Source organism: Cavia porcellus, unplaced genomic scaffold, assembly GCF_034190915.1.
Source record: "Cavia porcellus strain 051 isolate PalLab524CR breed Dunkin Hartley unplaced genomic scaffold, mCavPor4.1 scaffold_6, whole genome shotgun sequence".
Taxonomy (NCBI): Eukaryota; Metazoa; Chordata; class Mammalia; order Rodentia; family Caviidae; genus Cavia; species Cavia porcellus.
The window spans coordinates 38,708,504-38,736,502 of NW_026947489.1; the positions used below are offsets into that span (position 1 = coordinate 38,708,504).

Sequence of the window (27,999 nt, forward strand, 5' to 3'; positions counted from 1 at the left end):
TCCTTTCATCTCAACCTCCCAAGTGCTGGGATTACAGGCATGTACTACCACACCCAGGTGTTTCTAAATTTTTTTTTAATTTTTTTTTTTCCCCTTTGGAGACAGAGGCTGACCTTGAACTCACGATGTAGCCCAGGTTAGCCTCACACTTCTGGCAATCCACCTGTCTCAGCCTCCCAAGTGCTAGGATTACAGGTGTGCACAATGATACCTGGTAACACCAATGTAAATCTGATTCACTTTTGGGAAGGTATTTCATCACTTCATTGTCTACTGGATGTAATTTTATTATCTAACAATACTGTCATGCCACAGAAAGAACCTTCCTGACCTCCTGGCTCCATAGATACGGAGATCATTAATAACACTTTCCATATTTGGGATCACAGAGCCCTCCAAAAGTCATCTCACCCCAACAAAACCATGCATACAATTTTTTTTTCTTTTTTTTGGTACCAGAGATCAAACTCACAACCACACGCTTGCAAGGCAGGTGCTTATGCCACTGAGCCAAACCCACAGCAATCTCTAGAATCTTTGATGGCCATGAATCCAGCTAAGATGGTGGATAAAAAGGAAAAAGCAAAACAATCAAGGTAACTCAGGGCCCTTTGAGGTCCCCTACACAAGCCAGCATCAAGGCTACAAAGGGCAGGCAGCAGCTGACAGACCAAATGTTTTATTTCAACAGATATCCCTCATTTAAAAAAAAAAAGTTGGGGGAAGAGTTCAACATTTGATCACGCCCAACAGGGGGAAGACTCCCATCCCAGAACTCAGAGCCCCTTTGGAGGCAGCGCTCAAGTCTTTGCCAGCTCTATCACAGAGAGGAGCTGAATTTTCTAACTCGTTAAGAAAAATCTATCAAATATGTTCATTCTCGCAGAGGCGAGAGCTGGTTCCTCAGGGAAGGAGATCCTGGGCTTAGAGCAATGGGGTCCCAGGGATGAAGCTGGAGGCCGGACCAACTGGGCGCAGTCAATTCCAGAGCACTAGAATCCATATTTGGCTTGGGTCTGGCGGCGACTGAGCTTGTTTTCTGACCAGGTATTCTTCAGTTCCAGCTCCCGCTCTTTAGCCTGTGGTAGAAGAAGGCATAGGTGAAGTCATAATGGGAGAGAGAGAGAGAGAGAGAGAGAGAGAGAGAGAGAGAGAGAGAGAGAGAGAGAAAAGAAGTTTAGAATGTCAAGCAGGCCCTCTTCCACTGAGCTGCATCTCTACTCCTTAAACTGGAATTCTGAAACATATTTTCTTCTTACCTCTGTTTTCCAATATAGTATCTTTCTCTTATCACAACTATGAATAACAGATCCCTTAAAAGATTTAGTTTCCTCTTTTCCAAGCAAAAGGGGAGACTCCATAAAAGCAAAAAAAAAAAAGCATCTAACTGGGGTTAAGTGGTTAAGCAGAATAAGAACCTTTGTGCTTACTTGGGTAGAATTAAAGCTCAAATGCCAGGTGAGAATGAATGAACAAATGAAGATGAGAATAAGAAGGCAGCATCTGAAAAGAATGAAGACAGCTGCCCCTAACATCGGAACAGCAGAGTGGGAGGGGGCAGCCACCTCCCTGTCCAGACACAGTTCAGTCTGGAAATGAAGCTTTGCTGCTGTGCTGAATACAGCATTATGTGGCACCCTACAAACCCACACTGGTTTTTGTTTGTTTGTTTATGCTTGTATGTCTGAGGCAGGGTGTCACTATGTAGTCCAGGCTAGCCTCAAACTCAAAGCACTCTTCCTGCCTCAGCTTCCTGAGTGCCGGGATAAGAGGCATGTGCCATCAACCATCACAGCTAGCCAAATATATAGTTCATTGGGCTTTTTTTTTTTTTTTTTTTTTTTTTTTGAGGCAGGGTCTTGCTATGTAGTTCAAAGTGGACTTGAACTATGTAGCCCAGGCTAGCCTCAGACTCATCGTGATCTTCCTGCCTCAGCCTCCTGAGTGGTGGGATTACAGACATGCACCATCGTACCCAGCTCCACACTTTTTTTTTTTTTTTTCTTTTTTCTTTTTTCCGGTACTGGGGATCGAACTCACGACCGCCTGCTTGCAAGGCAGGCACTTATGCCGCTGCCCAGCTCCACACTTTTAAAATAACTGAAGCTAGGAAACTCAGATACTAGCACAGTGACCTTTCTCTTCTAATCACAATAGCTCCTGGCTCCACACTGCATTCTGAAAACATACAAGCACCACCCTAGAAAAGAGGCTCACTAGCCCCCAAGTTATCAGATGCCTACTTACTTCTCCTGGACTTGGACAGGTAGACTATAATTAAGTGTCTGGGATTTAAAAGACCCTACCATAACATTCTCTACGAATTCCCAAGATGTGAGAAGAGTACAAACGAGGTTCTGAAAAGGGAAGTGCAAATAGACAAAGACAATAAAAGCACGATTTACCACCAAAAGCACAACCAGAATGCAATTTCTCAGGACCAAGGCCAGAAGAATGTGTAATGATTAAATATGAGAAGTACCTGGTCATCTCAAATACCAAGACAGAGACTCATTCTCAAAGACATTTCTAGATTATCTGTAATTCTGAAATGTGTGTTGGATAATACAAAATCAGTCTCCTCTAAGGTGGATGTTTTTCTACACTAGTGCATCGACTTTTTCTTTAGTTATTTAAAGAACTAGATAAACTTGCTACTTAAAAACTCTGTAACAAGCCATGTCACTCTCCTCAAATTCTGTTTTGGGTATCTGAATTTTCACGTAGAGTTTATTTTAAACACTTGTACACCAACATTATATGTTTGCAGTCAAAAGCACACAGCAGGACAATGCTGAGGACACATCTCCCCCTGGTGGCCATGCAGAGAACAGGGAGGTGCCTACTGGCTGCCTGATTACAGCCTTCAAAGTCCCAAGTTTTTAGGGATCTTGCCTGGTCAGGGCCCACAGCATTCTTACCTGATGAATCAGATACGTGATTTGGTGTTTCCGTCGCTGCTGACCTGTTGGCTGCTCACCTTTCTTCTTCAAGAAAAGAAAACACAGTGTTTAACTCAACAGGAAAAGAAGTAGAAGTTTCTCATGTGCCCAACAGTACAAGACTGGTAACTGAAAAACCAACTACACAGACAAATCCTGTGCAGAAAAGGCAGTTTGGAGCTTTTTTTTTTTTGTACCAGGTATTGAACTCATGACCTCGCACTTGCCAGGCAGGTACTTACATCGCTGAGCTAAACCCCCAGTCCTTTTTTTTTTTTTAATCTCTATATACTTACATAACCATTATTTCAATTAAAGCCATTATGTAAAAAACCCCAGTTAAGAATGCTTAGGGGCTGGGGATTTTTTAGCTCAGCAGCATAAGTGCCTGCCTTGCAAGCAGGCAGTTGTAAGTTCAGTCCCTGGTACCAATAAAAAGGAAAAAGACAAAAAAAAAAAGAATGCCTCTTGAAGCTGGGCGTGGTGACTCACACCTGTAATCCCAGCACTTGGGAGGCTGAGGTGGGAGGATCACTGTGAGTTCAAGACCAGCCTGGGCTACAAAGTGAGCTCAAGGTCAGCCTGAACTGCATTGTGAGACCCTGTCTCAAAAAAAAGACAAAAAAAAAGAATGCCTGCTTGAAATAGCTCGCTAACATCCATATTAGACTGGAAATATTTTGAGGTCAGGACTGGCTTGTTTCTTTGGTAATCCCTTTCTACCTCCTGCACCAAGCTCAGAGAGCTCTGTCCATGATGGTCAACTCAGGCTGGTTTCATTGCTTGCAGTCAGTCTGAAACAGTTCACCTGCCAGGACTCGTGATCTGCCCTCCTTCCAGGCTCCCACAATCCCCGTGCCCATCTCCCCCTTCAACCCTCTTTATTTCTGTCCTCTGCCCACCAGTCAGGCCAGATGTCTCCCATTTCCTACCTACTGCTGGCCAAGCTCTCCCATCAATTGCTCGAACCCCACCTCCCTCATTTTGGAGAACAAACAGCTTCTCTGGAATTTCACAACCACTTAACCTCGCTAATCTTCCAACTTCCACTTGTAACTACACTGAACCCCTAACCAAACTCTGATGCAAATGATTTGCTATCAGTCTATATTGGGCTGGACTTTCATTCTGTGGTTTCTCGGTCCTCTGTCAAAATTGTCTCAAGCTAGAAGCTTCCTAGCCAGTCCCACCCAACTCTCAAAGCTCCTCTCCAGAGTCTCTTCAGCACTTATGTAATCAATTTGCACTGTAATCATTTACACTCAAGTGTCCTTAAATCTCTTCTTTCTAACTATACTGTCAATTCCTCAAGGACAGTGACCATATCTTTTTCTTTTTTAAAAGCTAGTTCAATACAATGAAATGGTGGGAAGAAAACCTGGAGCTGGGAAAAAAAAAAAATGGAACTTCTAATTCCTTGCTGCTATTGCATGTCATTTAATGCGACGGAGATGACAGATATAAAACATCCAGTGTCATCCTTCACCCACAGTGAGCATTAACAGCAGCAGCTATTATGATGTGATGATGTTTCTCGACCCCCAGTTAGTAGAGCAAGCTCTACTAAGTGGTTTTTCCAGTAAACAGTGATGGATCTATGCTGATCTAACCACAATCCTTTGCTCTGTCCTGTATGACCGCCAGCATTCAGTTAAAACAAATGACTGGGGCCCAGATGGCCATCTGTGGCCACAGAACAAAGCAAAGCAAATGGTGTGTGTGGCAGGGGGGGCAGGATCTGAAATCCTCAACCTTGGCCTTGCTGATGCTGGGCTCAAATCCAGGGCTTCCCCACATTCCTCTCCGTGGCAGGCTCATAAATGCCCATATTTGCTGTACTCTGCTACTAGGTAGAGACCTTCCTCACATGAGTGGAAGAAAACTATCACAGAGAAGGCAGGAGTGTAGGGCATGAAATATACAGAAGAAAAGCACTTGAAAAGACCACAGCTGGCTACGGTGAATAATGGTAAAAGAGCAACAAGGGGGGCTGGGGATTTAGCTTAGCGGCATAAGCGCCTGCCTTGCAAGCAGGCAATTGTGAGTTCGATCCCTGGTACCGATAAAAAACGAAAAAGACAAAAAAAAAAAAGAGCAACAAGGAATTGTATGTTCAGAATAAGGGGTTTTAGCATTCCTAAAGCTTTGTGGCCACACCTCAAAGATGCGCTGAGCCCAGGAAAGAGAGACAGGTAACACTGTGGGGAGAGGGCAAAAACTACGGATTCTTTTTTACCAGGGAAGGAGCACAACACATCAGAAACTGTCCCAACAGCAAGCTGGGATCGTGCTCCAGTCACTCCCTCACAATAGCCAGAGGCCACCATCGAGGTAGACAGCAGTCACAGTGCTGCCAAGTTCTGGAAGGCAGGGCTGGACCTGTGAGGTACCCAAGCGACGCATGTTTGCTAACGGTGCTAACAGTAATGGGGTGTGGTATCAGGATAGGGTGTAGAACAAGATTTGCTTTGTGCCAAGGCCACCTTATGGGCCCTTCCCACTTACTTTGCTGAATGACCTCATGGTCTTCTCTTCTGTCAATGACTTGGTCATCCACTGTTGGGCCCCACTTAGCTGGTCATCACCTTTGATCTCCACAAAGTTGATTTCCTCCCTCCCTCGGTTCCTCTTGCCTTGTAGCCGCTTAAACTAGAAAAGAGGGGAAAAGGAGCTGGGATCTGAGTGAGGAGGTCAAGAGATGTCACTGTGGATCCAGAGTTCACAGAATGACTTCCAGACTCACAACCTGCTTACCCCCAGTTTTACCCATCCTTTCACCTTCCCATCTATCAGGTTCCTCTGACGCCGGATGAAAGGCTGCCTCTCAAGTCTCTTGGACCCAGGGAAAAGAAGGTGAACACAGAGGTGTCTTCACATGTGACAAGTAGAGAGAACCCATACTATCAACTTATACTCATTTATACTCATGTAATCTGTATATGCCTAAAAGAACTACACACATGGGCTGGGGATTTAGCTCAACGGCATAGGCACCTGCCTTGCAAGCAGGCAGTCCTGAGTTCGATCCCCAGTACCGATAAAAATGAAAAAGACAAAAAAAAAAAAAGAACTACACACATGTTGATATTAAAAACTCAGGGTTGGACATAGTAACATATGCCAACAGTTCCAGTACTCTGGGAGGCTGAGGCAGGAGGATCACACGTTCGAGTCCTCCCTGGGCAATTTAACAACTTTGTGAGTCCTGTCTCAAAATAAAAAAAGAATGGAGATGCAGCTCAGTAAAGATGTCCTGGAATCAATTCCCAGTACCAGATAATGGGGGCCAGGATTCAAAGGGCTGTGGCTCAGTGATAGAACACTTGCACAGCATATGTGAGGTTGGGCCGGAGATTTAGCTCAGTGACATAAGCGCCTGCCTGGCAAGCTCAAAGTGGTGAGTTCAATTCCTGGTACCAAAAAAAAGCATGTGTGAGGTCCTGAGTTCAGTACCAAAAAAAAAAAAAAAAAAAAAACAACCAACAGCATGGGCATAGTGGTGCACTCCCTGTAATACCAGCACTCAGGAGACTAAGGCAGGCAGGGTGCCACCAGTTCAAGGCCAGCCTGGGCTAAACAGTAAGTTCAAGGACAGCCTGGACTACAGTGAGACTTTGTCCCAAAACAAAAACAAAACAAAACAAGGCATGGTGGTGCATATCTGTAATACCAGCACTTGGGAGGCTGTGGCAAGATCACTATGACCTCGGGGCTAGACTGCGCTACATAATGCAAGGACAACCGGAACTACATAGTGAGACCCTGTGTCAAAAAATAAAAAATTTAAGATTTCTCTTCTAAAGTTGGTTCTTGTTCTATGTCTGGTGTTTCTCACTGGTCTGGTATCATGAACCAGCAAACTCCACAAGAGCAAGTGGGAGTGGGAACGTAGTATGGAGATGATGGAACCTCACTGCAGGGGCCAAGCAAATTCTCTAGGATACCATTCAGCTTTCTCTTATCTTCTAACCACCATCACAAATATGCCTAAAGGGAGTGTGGGCAAGAGGACAGAAACATGTCTTGGTTCAAACACAAGAAAGGCCTCGGGGCTGGGGATTTAGCTCAGCAGCCTAAGTGCCTGCCTTGCAAGCGTGTGGTCATGAGTTCAATCCCTGGTGGGGGGGTGGGGGGGGTGGGGGGAGAAAGGCCTCCGCGCTTGCTCTACTGACCAGAAACTGACTGTGGCCCTAAGTGAGTTCTCAGCTGTTTCCTGAACTAAGGGCCAAAAGAACCCAACTACTGTACTTGCCAGAAAGCACATAAATAGGGAAGGGAATGAACATGCTATCAAGCATAGGACAATATGTAGAAGGACAACACCCTTCCACGGCAAGGTGAACAGTAAAGAACCAATTCCATGAGAAGACCTGTGTATAGATTCCACCCACACACGTAAGGACTTCTAGGCTGTGTGCTCTGATAGGTGGGACAGTACTCTATATCCCAATATGGGTCTTGCAGCAGCACAAAACAATGCATTTGCCTTGCCCTGTGACACATAAGCTATTTAACCTAGCGGCTGGATACCACCCAGAATTCGCTCTCCCTTCCTCTGTAGTGTAAAGGAACCAAACTGTTAGCCACCTTACCATCCAAACAAAAGACTACACTTTCTCAGCCTGCCTGCAACTAGATATGGCCAAGGGAGCAGGCGTAAGTCAGTGAGATGTAAGTGCTCTCAGGAACTTCGGAAAGTGTCGTGAAAAGGGAGAAAAAATGTCCCTCTTCTTCCTTTTTCCACTACGCTGCAGCTCCAAAGCAGATGTGAAGCCAGTAGCTTTAGCTGCTAGCATGAGAATAAAGGCCACAGTGTAGGGACAGCAGGGAAATGATCAGAAGGGGACTGGATCCTGGACAACGCTTTAGGGTTGTCATACCACCGTGGCCCTGAGCCTTATTTTAGGAGAAAAAAAACACACTTCCATTACATAAGCCAGCATTACTTGCAGTTTCTCTGTAACACATTGCCAAACCTAATCCTAACTCATACAGTTTAGAAAAACTCAAGTTCCTTTAGCTTCAGATTTAAATCCTGAGTCAAAGACAATCACTTAAAAAGTAAATAAATAAATTAACAATCACTTATGGGACTAGGGGTATAGCTCAGCAGTGGACAGCTTTGCTGGGCCAGAGTTCAACCCTTAATACCACCACCAACACCACCACCAAAAAAAAAAGTCCTTTGTGCTGTGTTAACTTACTGCTTCGTCATCGATGAAGGAGGCATCTGGGGCAATTTCCTGGGAGGGGACCAGAGCTGGGTCCTGTGCAGGATAATAGCCACCACTGTAATAATCCTGCAGCCAAAGAGGAAAAAAACACACACACACACTGAGGCATAGGTGAGAGGGGACATGGTTAGCCCAGAAATGGTAAAAGTTCATGAAACAGGCATGGAGAGATGCCCGTACTACAGCCCCTCAGATGGACCAGTTAAAGGCAAATCCAGGGACTTACCCTCTAAACCACCAACAGTCCCTGCAGCTTTCTGATTTGCACCATCCAGACCGCTGTGCATTCTTTAGGGAAGGGTGATAAGGAATAAAGACATTCTCTCCTGCTTCAGTCTGTCCCCTGCTCCCTCAGATACTTCCCAACAATGAACCCCACTCCCAACCTCTGCTGTACCCTCAAGCCCTGCTTCTCCTACTCCCAAGACCCCAGAAGGCTCACTGAGAGCAGCCTAAGAAGATGTAAAGTATTCCAGCCCTGATCCTCCCCATTTACCTCTTGGATACAGGCAGACTGGCTATAGGGGGAAGCTACAAGTTCCTGATGTAAAATAAACTTAATGATTTCAGAATTTATATAGCTGAGAGCAAATTAGGCTTGTATTACCAGATTTGTACTCTAAGAATCTGATGATCCCCCTTTGAAGCGAGCTGCTCAGATATTGCTGCAGACCCAGGAGGGCATAGAGCCAAGGGCAAGGCCTTACTGTGGCCAAATCAGCTGGCTATGAAGCCCAGGAACTGCTTCCTCCTTCTGCCACTTTTTTCCTAATTCTGCCACCTTTGCTCAAAACTCCCTCAAAGAACATTCATTTAGTAAAGAGCAGAATGGGAAACATTTAATATTCATTACACAAAAATAATGCAGAGCGGCTGGGGATTTAGCTCCACAGCATAAGCACCTGCCTTGCAAGCAGGCAGTCGTGAGTTAGATCCCTGGTACCAAGGAAAAAAAAAAAAAAAAGAAAAGAAAAATCCAGGACAACTGAGAGTATGGATTTTCTACAGTAGTATTCAAAATAAGGCACATTTAGAGTTCAAAGTCCTTAGTATTTAAAGTGCTTTAATCTACATAGACTGTGTGGATAGTGTTTAAAACAATACAGGCCAGCAAGGTAGCCAATATCTGTGATCCTAAAATACTGGGAGGCTGAGGCATGATGAAGCCCCGACAAGCAATTCAACAAGACCCTCTCTCAAACTACACTAAACTAGACTATACTACACTAAATTAAACTTAGCTAGGGATTGTAGTTCAGGGAGAAAGCTCTGGCTGGGTTCATTCCTCAGTATCACACCCAAAAAAAGGTACGTAACTAAAACATTTACAGAATCTCAACTTTTTATTCATTTATTGGATGGAAACCAGTGGTTTCTTATATTTTAAATGGGCAGGATCTTTCTTTTGCTAAATCAAAACATCATTATCTTCCTCCTTCCTTCTGTCCACCCTGAGGGAAGACACAGCATGTCTGGTCAGCTTACCGGATGCAACAGAATTTAACATCAATAATTTAGGAAACAAAATCATTTTTAAAATCTTAGTTAAAGCAAGGACTTGAGCTTGGCTAGGTAGTGCACCCCTGTAATCTTAGCACTTGGGAGGCTAAGGCAAGAGGAGAAGCAGGAGGATTGCAGGAGTTTGAGGGTAGCCTGGGCTATACAGAAAGATCCTGTCTCAAGACAAACAAAACACATAGTCCACACAGACATAGATACAAACACAGACATACACACAAAAAACAGGGATCCTGGAAATCCTCCCTTCCTACTCATGCCTAGACTGAAAGACCAACCCTGACCATTCAGTGCAGCATAGTGGCTGAAAGAGACTCAAGTCTTCTGACCACTCTTCACTAGCTTTTTGTAGCTGTCCAATCATGAGGCATCTGTTCAACCATCCCAAAGTCCCCCAGATCCAAAGCACCCTCTTCATTCAGTGAAGCTCCAACTGCTAGAAATGTCCCTCTGAAATCTACCTACAGTGTAGCATCCTAGGTAACCAACCTGAGGCCACATGGACATCAAGTCTCTTTCCCTAAAAAATGTGAACGAAAGATTACAGTAACCACTTACTGAGCATTTACTTTACTCCACGTAGCATTCAAGCTGAACATTAAGATTCTCTGAGAAACCCAACACGATGCCCTCAAATCCCATTCTGCAGCTAAAGAAGCTGAGCCTCATGGAGCCTGCAGTAATTTGCCCCACCTCTCAGAATACACCAGAGTGTGCCAAGCTGGGGACCTGTGCTGTCTCAAAGGAGCTGCCTCAACCCTTCTAGCTGCTCCTGGCACAGTGCAGGCCTCTCCCATCTCCTCATTGCCCCTTCCCACTCGGCTCTGTAGATCCCTTTCCTCCTCTGTCCCTCCTGCTTCCCCATCTCCACACCTGAGGAGAGTCCCTTCTACCTCTAAGTCTGGAGACTGCCCCTCTCCTGGGCCTCTCACCAGCTCCCACAGTAAGACTGTTTTCAGAATGCTACAGTGTGAACAGTGTCCCCTCAAGACCCAGGCATTAAAGCCTTGGTTGCTAGCCTACAGCACTGCCAGGAGTTGGTAGGGTAGGACCTTCAGAAGGTGGACTTGGTGGGAAGAAGTGAGGTCACTGGAAGTGTGTCCTTTCTTCTCTTCTTCCCTGCCACAGGCAGTACGCAGCTTCCCACCACACCCACCCACCATGAAGTACTGCTGCACATCAGGTAGTGGGGCCACTGAACCAAGGACTGAAACCATGTACCAAAATAAACCTTTTCCCTTTTTTAGTGGATTCTTAGGTGTCTTGTCACAGTGATGGAAAACTGATTCACACACAGAATAAAAATGTCAATTATGTGCCTTACCCTATCAGACTGTAAGACTTGCACAAGGTCAACAATAAAAGTAGTTGTGTTTCTGAGGCCTAATAGGCATGAACAAATCAAGGAACGTACACCACAGAGGCCATTTCACCAGCTTAAACTTTACCGGCCCACCATGCTCACATCCCCCAGACTGCCCTCTACCCACCTGATAGTAAGCACCAGCGGCATTGGCATCGCCATATGCAGAAAACTGATTGTAGTTGTAGTCATCCCCAGGCTTAGCCATCCAAGGGGCCCCACTTGAGCCTGCTGCCATCTTAAACTCAAGGGGGGCATTGGCTGCATCGTCCTGGAATGCCAGCTCTGGCTCCGTGCCTGGAGGCAACTCTTCAGGGACAGCAGGGACAGGGTAAAGGTATGGCTCAACTCCAGGTGCCTCGGCCTTCTCGGGAAGGGAGAAAAAGTTCTCAGGGGCTACTTCCTCATCACTGTCATCCTCCTCCTGCGTAATCTGCTTTGTCACCTGCAGGGCAGCACTCTTGGCAGCAGCCTTGATGGCAGAGGGTGATGGAGTGGTGGTTGTGGTGCCCACAACAGATGCAAGAGAGGAGGACTTGGTCTTAGAAGCCAGTCTGAAGGGCTTGGTGTCAGGGGGGCCATCTGAGGGTTTCCGGGAGAAGGCATGGGGCAGGAGCAACCTGTTAGTCTCTTTCACAGTCAGATTTTTAGGTTGGGGAAGCAAGGCAGACAAACCAGTTCCCTCGCCGGATCCCTGGTAATCCCGGGTTTGGGGCAGAAGGAAAGAAAGACAACAAGTAAGATCTTTTTTACGTTCCCTCTCCCCCCACCCCCACCCCCAATACTGGGAACTGAACTTGGCCTTGTGCTTGCTAAGCAGGCACTTGTGCCACTGAGCTAAATTCCCATATAGACAAGTGAGATCTTATGTCATATACTTACGATACAAAAGCAAGTCAGTTACGTCTGCTACCCTAAAATTTCAGCAGGCCTCATTACCTTCTACCTCTACCTACCAGGCCATCCGATCAGGGCCAGACTCACTCAGCCTTAGGCTCTTCCACAATTACATCTTCCCACAGTGAGATGTCAATCCCGCTTTTCAGCTCATCCCAACCAGCTCCACTGCCTTCTGCCAGAGTCTTCCCTAATTCTGTGTCTTCAGCAAATCTGATGCTCTTAGTCTCACATCCTTTCTCCCCAAAAGCCTAACCCTTCCTCCAGCTGATCATGCAACTTCTCCCAGGTCCTGAAGGGCCTGTACTTCCTTTAATTGCTACTGCAAACCAAGTACAAGGCTTTGTCCAAAGAGTCATTCACACGTGTGACCCAAAGTCCCCTCCAGCATACCTCTCTGGTCCACTCAAGGAAAGCTCTGTCTGTGTGACAAAGTAGCTGATGAAGACCAGTCAAGCATTAACTTTTTTTTTTTTTTTTTGGTACCAGGGATCAAAGTTACAACCTTGCACTTGCCAGGCAGGCACTTATACCACTGAGCTAAATCCCTGGCCCTAACTTAACCATTTTTAAGTGCCTGGCCCAGCCCAACCAGAGTTCTATTACTGAAATTCTGCTTTCTGTATGAAGAGCCAGCATAGAACCAGTTGAACTTGGCCTTGCGCTTGTGCCACTGAGCTAAATTCCCAGATAGACAAGTGAGATCTTATGATACCAAAAGCAGAGTGGGAAAAGAAACAAAGTCACTGCATCACTGTCCTAGAGTACCAGTATATTCCAATATTTTCAACCAAGAAATGCCCAAACAAATGAAAACAGGTGGGCTAGGCAGATGGAAAATTGCTCATCTGAACAAGGGTTCCTCTCTTCCCCTGAGTGCAGAGCTGAGTCAATCCAACCTGGCAGCCCCCAGAGGCTCAGAACCATGGAACCAGGTTTTGGAGGGAGCATCTTTTATGTTACTGTAGAAGTATATAGCTTCTTCAATGGAGTTAAGTGGCAAAAAAAAAAAAAAGTATATAGCTTCTCAGTGCCATCTTGCCATGGTTTCATCCCTTGGCAGGGCTGGGCCCTACTCTGACTTCATAGCTCAGAGCTCCTCTAACCTATTCATCCCTTCTTTCCATCTGAAAGACTGTCTGTGACTTGTGGGGTGCATTCTGAGCCATCTCTCTCTTCCGGAAAGCCACCTTGATAATGGGAACAACTGGCCTTGCTTAGATTCAACACACCAACTCTTTGAAGCCTTCTCCTCAGCACGCACTATAAATATGGACATCACCCTCATCAGCAGTCTAACACAACACTGTCCTTTCTAAATCTACTGAGCAGGGTACAGTGGTGTATGCTGGTCATCAATCCCAGCGCTCTAGGAGGCTGAGGCAGAGGACTGCAGTTCATGTAGAGCATGGATAGCTTAAGACTTGCTGTGTAGTTCAGGCTGGCCTCGAATTCATTTATAAGACCCGCTTGCCCTTAAATTTGTGGTGATCGTCTTGCCTTACACACTCAAGTGCCAAGATTGCAGGGATATGCCACCACACTTGACAGCGTCATGTATATGAGTCCTGAAATAACTGCCTTTCAAAGGCAGAACCACTTTCCCTGGGCCATCAGATCCAACAGAGTGCTCAGAGTGTGGAGAGAACAGGAAGAAACTCTGGGGATCAGAGTAAAGGTACTAGGAGGAGAGGAAACAAGCAGACAGTAGGGAGAGTATCTTGCTGAGGACTTCTGGTCTTGATGACAGAGAAGTGGCCAAGTGCAGCAACTGCTTGGGCTCACACTACAGTCAGACTGCCTGATATAACTGCAATCTCAGCTCTGTCTCCACAGTCTGACCTTGGCCAAGTTCCTAGTTTCCTCATATACAAAACAGGGATAATAATAACACTCTGACTTTAGCACTATTATGAGGACAGAATCAGTCAGATACTGGTAAAGCACTCAGAACAGTGCCTGGAACAAATTAAGTGCTGGTAAGTGTTTATTTCCAGGTTAAAAATAAGACCAGGAAAAGATAGACAATTTTAAAATACAGATGCTCCCTAACATCATTCTAACCAATCCATTTATCCCACCCTCCCTAAATAATCCTTTTACCTGAAATGTAATGAACTGAATTGAGTTAGTATGCCTCTCCTGCCCTCTCCCTGCACCGCCTGTCCTCCAGGGGAAGTTAACTCCATCTTGCTAAGAAAGCAGTGAGGAGACCATGGGGATACATCAGGCCTGAAGAGCCCTCAAACCCTAGGTCCTGCACTGCAACTGCCCTGAAAGCTGCTGAGCATTTTAGGGCCTGCCTCAGGAAGCAATATGGGAGAGAAGAGGTGACTTAAGACATGAAGCTTACCTGAAGGACAATTTTCTTCTTTGTGGGTTCATCTTCCTCAGAATCTGACTAAGAAAAAAAAGAAATGGAATAAGGCTTCACTGTTTAGACGCTACATTAAATGAGCACCTACAAAAGGGTTGTACAACCCCTTTGTCCTTTTTCTGTGTCCTACCTCTGTATAGAGGCGCAGCCACTCAGGCCTACAGTAGAGCTTCAGAGATCAGGCCACGCCTTACCCTCCCCTCCCTTTAGTCACCTACTACCTTGCTCCCCAGCCTTTGTGGCATCAATTTTTATTGTCAGATTGACATTATTTCCTCCCACTTTGTCCTCAGCAGACAGAAAAGGCTCTGTTCATTCTTCCTATAAATCCGTCCAGTAGAAGATGAATGGGATTTGGCCTACAATCTCACCCAATCTCAACTTCAGTTTTAAAACCACTTACATAACCTACATAACCACAAGACTGGGGAACTCCAGAGGGATTAAGTGGTGTGTTAACTACTCTTCTCTAAGGCATGAAAGGTCAAAGCCATTGGCAAAATGATCTATTGTCTGCCAGCCAGCTGCTCCTGTCCAGGAAGAAGGCAGGCCAATGATGACTGCAAGGATTTGGGCAAGACAGGAGATCATCTGTGCTATCCTCTGACTCACCAGGACTGTTTCCAAGACAAGACATCACACTGAGGAAGAGTTACGCTCTCCTAGCTTACTGTGAACCTTGTAGCATCTTCAAGTTGAAGAACAATACAAGGCATCTGAATAGTGAGCTTCAACTTTCAACTTTCTAAAAAAAAAAATCATTCCCCAAGCCGGACATGGTGGTGCACACCAGTAATCCCAGCACTCAGGAGGCTGAGACAGGAGGATCTTCGAAAATTTGAGACCAGCCTGATCTACAAAGTGAGCACAAGGCCAGCCTGAACCACATAGGAGGACCCTGTCCCATAACAAACAAACAAAAAAATCATTCCCGGGGCTGGAGATTTAGCTCAGCGGCATAAGTGCCTGCCTTGCAAGCAGGCAGTCGTGAGTTCGATCCCCGGTACCAATAAAAAGGAAAAAGACAAAAAAAAAAAAAAAAAAATCATTCCCCAGATCAAGAAGTTTATGCTTTCCATCTGTTCCTGGAGCCTTGGTTAGCAATCTGTAAATAAAGGTGATTAGGTAAGACTGTAAGGTCCCATTCTCCAAAAGCTTGTGAGAACCCAGCAAGTTAACAGGAAATAAGCCCCCAAGGAATTATCTGAACATTTCACACACACACAAAATTTCAGTTAGTGCCAGAAAGCAAACAGATGAGTAACTCACAGCAGCTGAATGGATGTACCCTTGAGACCACACTCTTAAGTGAATACATTGTACACACGTTTAAATGTCACACTGTTGGGGGCTAGGGATTTAGCTCAGCGGCATAAGCGCCTGCCTTGCTAGCAGGCAGTCGTGAGTTCGATCACGGGTACCGATAAAAAGGAAAAAGACCAAAAAAAAAAGTCACACTGTTTCTCTGCTGTGAAAAACTAAAAGTGTAAGTAAAGACCAAAATGTACAAGAGATATTGGAAAATGGGAAGAAAAATTTTCAAATGAGAAGGGGAAAGTCAAGCATGGTGCTGCACGCTTGTAATCCTAGCACTTGGGAGAATGAGGCAGAAAGATTGCTGCAAGTCTGAGCCTAGCCTGGGCTTCACAGTGAGTTTAAAGCTAGTCTGAACTGCATAGTGAGACTCTGACTCAAAAGCTAGAAAGAGCCAACAAGAGATGCGGGGGAGGGAGGGACAACAAGAAAAAAAGAGACTAAAAGAAAAAAATGGAAACTAAGCTTTTGTAAATGAGGGGGAAAAGGTTGAAGGGCAAGGAGGGAAATGAGAAAAAAGAAGCAAGAAAGACATATCAGTACAGGTACAAATTCCCTATGATGAATGTTGTATCTAAAATGTACCAATAGAAAAATTTTAAAAAGATGTGTAATACACCCACCAATTCCAAGAGGTGTATTAGAGCATCGGAAGCGACATCAACTTATCTTCTATCACAAACTAGACTAAAAGCAACAGCCTTAGCCTAAACACACAGGACTGAATTTTGACTTGAAGGAAACACCTCTGGGAGGTTGAGGCAGGAGGATCACAAGTCTGAGGTCAGCCTGGATTACACAATGAATTTAAGGCCAGTCAAACTACATGGTGAGACCCTATCTCAAAAAAAAAAAAAAACACTTCTTTTTCTTAGCAAGGCATGGTGATATATGACCAGAATCCCAGCACTTAAGATTTCAGGCTTCAGGTAGAGGGCTGCAAGTTGGAACCCAAAAATAAAAGGGCTGGCAGCATGGCACGGTGGCATAGGTCTCTAATCCCAGCAGTCTGGGAAGCTGAGGTAAAAGACAAAGTTTGAGCCCCACTTGAGCAACTTGGTGTTGTAGTAAAATCCTGTCTCAAAATAAAAGATAAAAAAAGGGTTGGAGCCAGTTTTGGTGGCACATCCCAGCACTTGGGAGTCTGAGGCAGGAGGACTGTCATGATATCAGGGACATCATGGCTTAGTCACCAAGGGCAGCCTGAACTACATTGTGATACCCTGTCTCAAAAAAAACATCAACTACAAAAGGGTTGGAGTTTGGGTATGTGGCTCATTGTGAAGGTTCTGGGTTCAATCCCCAGTACCACAATTAATCATTGAATGAATAAACAAATTTGGGATGTGGCTCAAAGCAATGAACAAATGCTCAGCCCCATGTCTGAAAAAGTATTTATGTTTATCATGGTAAAATATGCATATATAAAATTTATCTCTTCCGGGTTTTTGTTGTTTTTGTTATGAGACAGGGTTTCAATATGTAGTTTAGTTCAAGCTGGCCTTGAACTCAGTGATCCTCCTTCGTCAGCCTCCCAAATCCTGGGGCTATCGGTAACACATCTGGCCTAAAATTTATCAGTTTAGCTCTTCTTATTACTTTTTTAAAATTTGAGACAGGGTTTTTCTAAGTCACTCAGGTACCCTGGCTGAGGTCAAACTTGTGATCCCCCTGCCTCAGCCTCCCAACTCTAGGATTACAGGCACGCACCACCACGCCTGGCTTATTCTGACCATTTTTAAGTGTGTGATTCAGTGGCATTAAGTTCATTCACAATGATTTTACAAACATCAACACTATTTACTTCCTGAACTTGTTGCCATCACCCGTTCCTGTGCCCCAGTCTGATAACTTATTGTGCTACTTCCAATCTCCATGAATTTTCCTCTTCTGGATACCTCCTAAGTATAGTCACACGACATCTGAGCTTCGGAGACTAGCTTGTTTTACTTAGCACAATGAGAGGTCAAGACATGTTATAACAGATTTCAGTCCCTTTTAAAGTTGAGTAACATTCCTATGTATGTAGACCCATTTTGCTTTTCATCTGTGTTGCACCCTTGGCTACTGGGAGCTGAACTGCTATGGACATTGGTGTAACTGTTTGATAGATGGGCAAGTTGAGAAATAGTTTTGATCCCTTTGGCAAAGAGAAGGATCGTGCCCATTTAAAGTATAAGAAACAGGGCTGGGGATTTAGCTCAGTGGCATAAGCGCCTACCTTACAAGCAGGCAGTCGTGAGTTCGATCCCTGGTACCGATAAAAAAAGGAAAAAGACACATACATACACAAAAAAAGAAACCACTGATTTCTATCCTTAAAGTAAATAAATAAAAAATTAGGATTCTGGGGCTGGGGATTTAGCTCAGCGGCATAAGCGCCTGCCTTACAAGCAGGCAGTCGTGAGTTCGATCCCCGGTACCGATAAAAACAAAAAAGACAAAAAAAAAAAAAAAAAAAAAAAGATAAAAATAAAGTATAAGAAACCACTGATTTGGGGCTGGGGATTTAGCTCAGCGGCATAAGCGCCTACCTTACAAGCAGGCAGTCGTGAGTTCGATCCCTGGTACCGATAAAAAAAGGAAAAAGACACACACATACACAAAAAAAGAAACCACTGATTTCTATCCTTAAAGTAAATAAATAAAAAATTAGGATTCTGGGGCTGGGGATTTAGCTCAGCGGCATAAGCGCCTGCCTTGCAAGCAGGCAGTCGTGAGTTCGATCCCTGGTACCGATAAAAATGAAAAAAAAAAAAAAAAAATTGGGATTCTGTAAATATTTTATTTACTTTTTCTTAGTGATCCTGAGGAATAATCCCAGGCCAGAGCCTTCACTCTGAGCTATATCCCTGGCCCAGGTTAGTTTAGTTTAGTGTAGTTTGAGAGGGTCTTGCTGAACTGCTTGCTTGTCAGGGTTTAGATTTTCAATCATCCTGCCTCAGTCTCCCAGTTTTAAGATCACAGACATTGGCCACCTTGCCTGGCTGTACTCAGTTCTAAACATGATTGAGGCAGTCTGTATAGATTAAAAGCACTTTAAATACTAAGGACTCTGAACTCTTTATTTTTTTTTCTTTTGTCTTTTTGAGACAGGGTCTCGCTGTACAGTTCAGGCTGGCCTTTGGGCTCACTATGTGGCCCAAACTTGCAATGACAGTTGCAATGATTCACCTGCCTCAGCCTCCCAAGTGCTGGGATTACAGGAGTGTGCCACCACGGCTGGCTAGGTACTCTGAACTCTAAACATACTTTATTTTAAATATTACTATAGAAAATCCATACTCTCAGTTGTCCTGGATTTTTCTACATTATTTTTGTGTAAGAATATTGAACATCTCCCATTTTGCTCTTTAGTAAATGAATGCTCTTTGAGAGGTATTTCTTGAGGGGCTGGGGATTTAGCTCAGCAGCATAAGAGCCTGCCTTGCAAGCAGGCAGTCTTGAGTTCAATCCCCGGTACCAATAAAAAGGAAAGGAAAAAAAGAAAAGAAAAGAAAAGAGAGGTATTTCTTGGAGAGGTATTTCTTGGGCAAAGGTGGCAGAATTAAGAAAAAAGTGGCAGGGGTTGGGGATTTAGCTCAGCGACATAAGCTAAATGTCGCCTTGCAAGCAGGCGGTTGTGAGTTCGATCCCCAGTACCGACAAAAAAAAAAAAAAAGAAAAAAGTGGCAGCAAGGAGGAAGCAGTTCCTGGGCTTCATGCACCTGACTTGGCACACCAAGGTCTTGCCCTTAGCTCCACACCCTCCTGGGTCTGCAACAATATCTACACAGCTCACTTCATAGGGGAATCATCAGATTCTTGGGAGTACAAACCGGGTAACACAAACCTAGTTTGTTTCCAGCTTTATAAATCCTGAAATACTCTAACAGTTTATTTTACATTGGGAAACATAGCTTTCAATTCCTTACACCTGCAAGTCAAACTGGTGGGTCATATAGTAATTCTATGTTTGTTTAGCTTCATGAAGAACTGCTAAACTGCTTTCCTAGAGTATACTTTTCTTGGTGCCAGTGGAATGGGCTCCAGACAGCCCTGATGATCAGCAAAAGGAGAATGGAGTGGGCATAGGTGCGGGTGTGGGGGCCAAATGGACAGAGCAGGGGAGACAGCCTAAAGCACAGAGCCCCCAGGGCTGGAGAGCAGGCGCCAGGCCAGGACAGGCACATGAGGCTTTGGGGACATAAACTTCTAAGTCTCTGAACAAAGTATTTTATTTTTTCTTGGCCTCACAAGAACCTGAGCCTCAGTGGCCACCACTGTCCTCCTCTCTGCTCCAGCTGCCAAGAGTGACAAGACACACACGCCCTGAGACTGCTGAGCAAGAACGGAAACAGACATTTTCCATTAAGCTGGGTCCAGTGGGATCTGCTAATCTATCAGTCTATTCCCCATGGCAGCTCCCTCTTATCTTCCCAGGCTCTGGTTCAGAATCCCTCTCCAAAAAGCAATCACTAGCTGCCAGAGCCAGAAGCCAAGGAGGAAATAAGGGTCCAAGAACAGACACACCCCACTCTCCCAAGGCTCCAAAACTCTAATCACTACTACTGTTACACAGCTCTGCTACATTCATCAACTTTTTAACTCTTTGGCCTCAAGTATATTCTTCTTTTTTTTTTTTTTTATTTAAGGAGAAAAAGAAAAAAAAACAGAAAAAGGGTACAAGTAGTACAAAATTTAAAAAATAAACAGTAAGAAATCACTAGTTAATAGATTACATATTCTCATCTTAGAAATAGTTGTTCAAGTTACAAAATTGAAGCATATAAAGTGGACTTTCAAACAGTGAGAGTACAAACAGTTTTGTTCAATGATCCAAAAAACTCAGTAATATGGTTATCTATCTTATACACTTAAACATATATGCAGTTATAATCTTTAGAGCACTTTCTTTTCTTTTCTTTTGTACAATGACAATTACACATTTTGGGTTTTATTACTCCCACAGTTCTTATTACTTTTTTTTGAAGACAGTGAAACTAAATGCGACATATCAGAACAGAGTCAGTCAAATCAAAAGGGTGGATATAATAGATAATGTAAAAACAAAATACAAGGTGATCAACAATGGTTACCATACTGCCTCTTGCTATTTTAAGAAGAATTGCCAGTTATAATAAATTTGAACAAAACAGTAAAGAATAAAACCAAAGCACTGGCGACATTACAGGACTTTAAAAGAAGGTAATAGTCAACTGGAATGGGCGTCATAATGAATCTTATTGTGTTCACAGTTTTGCCTAAGTATATTCTTCTTATACCTGCCATTCAGTCAGGAATCTATTTCTCTCTCTCATTTTTGCAACTCTCATTTGCACTGCTTTTCTTGCACACACGGTGGAGGTAATGGGATTGAACCCAGGGGCCCTCATACGCTGAGCAAGCACTGTACAACTGAGCTGCAACCCAGCTCATTTTTTATCTTTTGAGACAGGGTCTTGCTAAATAGCGCAGGCTGCTTTCAAACTTCTAATCCTCCTGCCTCAGCCATGCATGTAGCTGAGACTACAAGTAATTCCCCTGACACCTGGCTTATACTGCTTTCTGGCTGCCCTTGTCTCTCCCATCTATCTTTTCGCCATGCACTAAGACAAAATAAAACACATGTAGATTCTAATCAATCTCTGCTACTTTCAAACTGTGTGTTTAAGTGAATCACCTCTGTCCCCTAAGCCATTTCCCTCTCAGTGAAGGATAAGAATCAAGCACAGTGTCAGCTATACAGCAGATACCCCGCAAATCAAGTATTAGTACATGTCCCCTTCCCTTTTGACCAGAACCAAAACTTACCTAAATCCACTGCAGGAAACCCTTAATTATCTGGTTACTAGAAATGACAAAAATTAGTGAAATTTCAGTCTCAGAATGATCTGTGTAAACAATCAGAAAGTAGTGGTAATACTAATCCAGAGAGGGCCTTGAGCATGCCATCACTGAGCTACATCCCCAGCCCCAACCCTACAATTTCTATTTGCCCTGAAATACACATATTGTATGAGAGAAAACTCCCATGGCAGATTTACTCTAATTTGGGTTATTTTTAAATGCTGATTTCAGAAATCTACATCCCCTAAACATATGAAATCAGCCAACATAGCTTGAGTGAGAGCATGGATAAAAGGGCAAAAGGAAGGATGAGTCTTTATCCTATGATGCTTTTTGGAACAGTCTCAAACTTCACATCCTCCTGCCTCAGCCTCCTGAACTACAGAACCACGGGCAGGCGCTACCAATGCCTAGATCCTTCATTCCTTTTTTTTTTTCTTTAATTGTTGTTACTCATTAGGTGACCAAATTTTTTAAACTTTTTTTAAAATTAGTACATGGTTCTGGGGATGTAGCTCAATGAAACAGCATCTGCCTGACAAGTATAAGGTCCTGAGTTCAATTCTTGGTACCAAAAAATAAATAAGTAAAAAATAAAATTAGTATACAAGTTTGTAATTCACACAATTTACAATCTTGAGTAGTGATTCATTCTTGGTGGTTTCTTTTTTTTTTTTTTTTTTTGGAAACAGGGTCACACTAGTTGCAGCTCAAACTAGCCTTGAACTCTATTGCCCAGTGTCGTCTTGAATTCTCAGCAATCATCCTGCCTCAGCCTCCCAAGTGCTGGGATTACAGGCCTGTATTACCATCCCTGGCAGGAGTGGTTCATTCTTTTTTTTGTCTTTTTCATTTTTATCAGTACCGGGAATCGAACTTACGACCGCCTGCTTGCAAGGCAGGTGCTTATGCCGCTGAGCTAAACCCCCAGCCCCGAGTGGTTCATTCTTAATTCTCCATTTAGATCAAATTGAACTAAAGTTGATTGTGAAATGCACCTAGGAGATTGTGGTGCTACCTTGATTGTGGATGACTGGACGACATAATGAAATCAAATTCTCTCCTGGAAAACCATCCTGGGGACTAAATCATAGTTCAACCTGAACTATGACTTCTCTACAAAGAAGAAATAAAAACCAGGAAGAGGGAGGTAGCCATCTTCCATCTACAACAAACGTTAAGATTAGCAGAGGAAGGACGGGGGATATGGTTCAGAGTAGAGTTCCTGTCTTGCATGCACACAGCCCTGGGTTTAATCCCAGCACCACTAAATAAATAAATAAATAAATACAGACAGAGATAAACCCAGAATCCTTCCCAACAAGTTTAAAGCCACAAAATATCTAACATTATAAATAACTGTATGTGAGCAAAGAGATTAATAGAGGTAGTTGTCTATAGAAAATAAATTAAATGTGTAAAGAGTTGCTGGTTGTAGACCCCATCAATCCCTAGTACCTGAAGCCTGGTCCTTTCTGAGGTGCTATTGAGTATTTGTGATGTTACCATTTAAGTTAGCATAGGTGGCTTTGACATTTGCAACCAATGATAGCTGACTGATCTCTGAACTTCCCTGCTTCCTGACAAGAGCTTCCAGCAGCCTAAGTCAAAATACAGGGTTAACTTTGAATCCTGTCCTTTATTCCTGACATCTAATCAATCCTCTGCTCTTAATACATCTCCCTCCTGATCTATCTCCATCCTCCAGGTCACCTCCCCCCTCGCCAGGCCTCCAGCACCTCACACATACATGTATCTCACTGCTCTGTGATGAGCAATCCTTTGCCAAGTGTGAAAGGGCCTTGGCTTGGCTCCCCCTCCAGTCCCCTCTCCCCACCATGTGCATCAGCCCTGTGCCTAGAGGTTCTCTCTCTCTCCCCCATGCTTCACTACATCGGGTTTCTTCTGTCAGATGCACTCCTCCCTACTCCGTTTCTCCTATCTCTGATCAGACATCGCCCTCTCTGGTAAGCCTCATTAACCTCCCTAAACAGGATTACAGGCTGTCAGATACACTCCCATGGCACCAACTCTATCAGGATTCTTTTCTGACTTGCCTGAAATCTTAGCCTGGCGTGGTGGCGAATGTCGGTAATCCTCACACTTGGGAGGCTGAGGCAGGTGGATTCGGACGGGTTCAAGGCCAGCCTGAACTGCATAGACTCTGTCTCAAACAAACAAACAAAAGCTAGGCATGTGCATGTAATCCCAGGACTTGGGAGCCTGAGGTAGGAGGACTACTGTTAGTTGGAGCCCAGCCTGAGCAACTCACAGACTTAGTGAGACCCTGATGCAAAATAAATAAATAAATTCAGGAGGCTCAGGCAAGTAGATCATTGTAAGTTTGAGACCAGCCTGGGTTACAAAGTAAGCTAAAGGCCAGCCTGAACTGCATAGGGAGAACCTGTCTCAAAAACAAAAAAAGGCTTGGGATATAACTCTGAGCAAAAACCCTGAATTCAGGCCAGGAACTTAGCTCAGTGAGATGAGAGCCTACCTGGCAGGTACCTGGTCATGAGTTCGATCCTCAGTCCCTCTGCAAAAACTAAACAATATACTCTGAACATTATAAATAAAACTCAAAATTGTATTTCTTTTTTTTTTTTTTTCCAAAATTTTATTTCTGATCTGTTCCCAAAAAATCTTGAATTCAATTCTAGGGAAAGAAAAAAAAAAAGCACAGAGTTAACTACCTCTATACTAGCACCAAAATCTAAAGGAAATTATTTAAGATAACCAATTCATCCCTTCAAACGTTAACACTAAGATCCTATTAAGTGCAAGACATGGAACTCAGAATCAGAGGGTCCCAGACCTGGAGGGGCACCGTCTTTTAAAGAACCAGTCACTCACCGACCATCCTGCAGACTCTTAGGCTATGCTTCCCAGGAATTATGTGTTCAGAGAACAAAACTACCAACTGAAACAAGAAATGGAAAACAACCAGCCAAAGGCCAGGATTTTATTTAATTGGCCTTGTCACTATTCACCTCAGAAGTATAGTGAATTATCAGTGAATTATACTCACAAAAGAGAGATAGCATTCAAAGTCCCCAATTTTTTGCCACAGCAGCCAACCTAGATGAAGATTCTACAGCCTCTGCAGCAGTGTTTTCTACTGCTATATTCCCAGAGATGGAATGAATGTCCCCACTGTTACTGTGGAAGAAAGAGGCTGGCTCAGAGTACCACCTTCCCAACTCATCCCCCTCACATCACAGTCAGGCTGTGATAAAGTCCAGGGGTAAGAAAAGGAAGCACAACAAAAGAAGCAGAGAAGACAGGAGGCCATGGAAATTTACCTGTTTTCCTGCTTCATTCAAAGGCCTGGGTTAAATCAAAGCCATGGTGAGTTTCAGAGGAGCAAAGTAAAGCTGCTTTGGATCCTAGACCTAGAAATAACAGGCTCAAGGAGACATAACATGGGCAAACATTTCAAAGAAGACCCAGGCATGGTAATGCATGCCTATAATGCCAGCACTCAAGAGCCTGAGGAAGATAGCTGCGAGTTCAAGCCCAACCTGGGCTGCATAGTGAGTTCAAGACCAGCCTGAAATGCATAGGGAGACCCTATCTCAAAAAACAAAACATGGAATAAGACAGGGAGGGAGATTCTGAAACCTCTCTCTAGGAAGAATCCATATTCATTTGAGTTCTTTCACTCAAAAAAAAAAAAAACTATGTAGTCCAAAGTGTGCACCAGGCACTGTGTTGACTAGCAGTGAATTAAAATAGCAATCATCTCTGCCTTCACCAGCCTTGTATACTAGAAGAGAAGCAAATAAATTATACTCATGCTATGTTTGATGGTGGTTACATGCTATAGAGAAAAACAAGGAGGTAGCAGACAGAAGTAGCAGACACAGGTAGTAGACAGGAGTGGTGGTTTAATTAAAAACATTCCTTTTATAAGCCAAGACTTGAACCAGGAATGTCAAGTACAATAGGATATCTGGGGGATGAATGAAGAAACAATAGAAAGCACAGAAATGGCCCTAACCAGAGCTGGAATGCTAAAGAAAAGCAAAGTTATCAAGGATGAGCAAGGACTGACTGAGCCTTAATTTCTGAGAAAGAAAGAACTGCAGGCCCTCAGACTCCTCTGTATCCCCAAAGCCCCCTCTGTAGAAGAGGCCTATGATACTGTTTTGCTCCAACATCTGAAAACAACTGAAGGTTTCTGCCTCATCTAAAACAGTCCCCAAGGCCTGGGATATAGCTCAGCAGCACAGCGTCTGCCAAGCAAGTGCAAGTTTGATTTCTGGTACCAAAAAAAGGTACCCAACGTGGACAACACCCAAAAGCCATAGGTTTGGGGTTCAAACAGACCCACTTCTTTGCTTTGCTTTTTGGTTATTTTGTAATACTGGGGTTTGAACACATAGCTTCATGTATATTAGGCACTTTATCAAAACTACATCCCCAACCCCTTTTTTCCGCCACCACCACCTTAGTTTTTTTTTTGAGACAGGGTCTCACTATGTAGTTCAGGCTGGCTTTGAACTTTCTATAGCCCAGGCTGGCATCAAACTCACAGCAATGCCCTGCCTCAGCCTCCCAAGGGCTGGGGTTACAGGAACATGCCACTACACCTGGCTCCCAGTCCTTTTGAAAATTATAGTTAGAAACAAAGTCTCATAATTATTACCTAGGCTGTCCTCCAACTTGTGATCCTCCTGCCTCAGCCTGCCAAGTAGGTGGGACTACAGGTGTGCACCACTACACCCAATTTTAGACTCAGCTCTTAATCTTCACCCTGCTTTTCACCAAGTAAGATTTTCTATGCTAGGATTTTTTGGGGGTTTTGGGGGGTACTGGGAATCGAACTCAAGACCTCATGCTTGCCAGGTAAGTGCTGAGCCACTGTAGGATTTCTTTTCTGTTAAAAAATAGTATGTGTTCTCCCAAAGTTCTGTAATAATTGAAAGAAAGGACCAAGGCCTGGTAAGTGACTTGAATTTAACAAACATTCGATTTCTTCTCTAGCTCCCCTTAAAAACTAGGAGTATAGGAATCCTACCCCCCCCCCACTCCTACCCTGATGTTAGTTCTGAGGCAAAGGAATGATGTAGTCTTGTCCCCTGTCATTTCCTCAGGTGTCACATATGGCCATCCTGTGCTCACCATGGGAAGCTAGAGAAAGCCAGCCTGAGAAGACGCTGACAGGAGAGCAGAAGCAAGTATCCCTAGGTATACAGACATAAGCCTGTCAATGCCAGAGAATGATAGATACATGGCTTCCCGCGGCTGAACCTGCTTGGAGAAACTTGCACAGCAACAATCTAAATCCCCAAAGAAGCTGAAGCTCAATCGCACTGCAAGATTTCACCGGCTGAGTGAACAGATGCGTTTTTAAGGAGCCCCTTCCACAGCCGGCCCGACAGTTTGGGGTGCCCTCCCTGGATACTCACATCCCCCTTGTGCAGCTCCGGAGCCGCGATCTTCACCGGCTCCGTCCTCTTCTTTGGCTTGGGAAGCCCCAGAGGGGGGCCGGCACCGCTGACAGGAGCGGGCAGACTGAGGCCGGGGCCTCGGGGTCCCGGCAGCCCCAGGCCCATGCCCTCCCCAACTCCCGCCGCCTCAGCGGGGCTCACACCTGGAGGCGGGGGGAAGCCTCCCAGGCCGAAGGGTAAGGGCGGAGGAGGCTGGAGTCTAGGGTCTCCAGAAGGCGGGGGCAACAGCATCGGCGGGGGGAAGGCGGGGGCCAGCATCTGAGGGGGTGGGGGCAGCAAGGCCGGACCCTTGGGTGCGGGGAGGGAAGCGAACAAGCCTCCCAAGGTGGGCCCGGGCGTAGGGGCGGCCGCCTCCTCTTCCTCAGGCTCCGGTTCGCCCTCATCTGGCTCGCTCTCATCGCTGCTGGCGTAAGCAACCAGCGACATGGCGCCTCCCGCCTTTGGGGCGCCCTTGCCGGCAAACGAGGCCTACTCGAGACCGAGGATGCCTCGAGGCCTAGCAGGCCTCGACACTGGGCGGGGCAGGGCGCTGAGGGGTCCCGCCTGCTCCGTGCTCTGGGGTTAACCCTGGCAAGAGCCCATCACCACCGCAGATTTCCACCGAATAAGGCTACCCCCTTCACTTAAGCTCCTAGACCCGGGCAACTACACACAGCTAATGGCCGCCTAGTCACTCCGCCTCCTCCTCATCTCACCAACCTAAAAACTACAACTTCCAGGGAGCATATTGGCGACAGCCAGGGACCCTGCCGTGAGGGTCACGGTGCAAGGCACGGCGGGAGTTGTAGTCCAAGGGCAGGCTAAGGGTCATGTTTCGGGACCTCAGGAATTCCCGCCTCTGGGGCAGGGACTTCCGGGATGCGTAGTTGGTCTGGACGTGTGGTAATGGCTCAGGGACCACAAGCCCCATCGGTCACCGCGGCGTCGCGGAGACTGATGCGAGAGCACGTCAGGACTGAAAATTCCTGAGGCATCCTCTGATGCGTAAGACTTGCCAGTGACGTCGGAAGAAAGGGAGGCTGGGAAAGTGGCAGAGTGGCGAAAGTAATTTAGAAAAAAAGTAGGAGTACAC

The 27,999-nt window shown here is 44.9% G+C and overlaps 1 protein-coding gene across 1 annotated transcript; it reads right to left on the reverse strand.

The window, feature by feature from the left end:
* Positions 1-663: 663 nt before the first annotated feature.
* Positions 664-27,629, reverse strand: Prcc (proline rich mitotic checkpoint control factor). The gene is made up of 7 exons (XM_063250368.1): positions 26,886-27,629; positions 14,308-14,355; positions 11,185-11,751; positions 8,147-8,242; positions 5,448-5,591; positions 2,922-2,987; positions 664-1,079 (listed from the first exon to the last, which is right to left on the reverse strand). Exons 1-7 carry the CDS (start codon positions 27,351-27,353, stop codon positions 993-995), a joined length of 1,476 nt encoding a protein of 491 aa, XP_063106438.1. The 5' UTR covers positions 27,354-27,629; the 3' UTR covers positions 664-992.
* Positions 27,630-27,999: the final 370 nt, after the last annotated feature.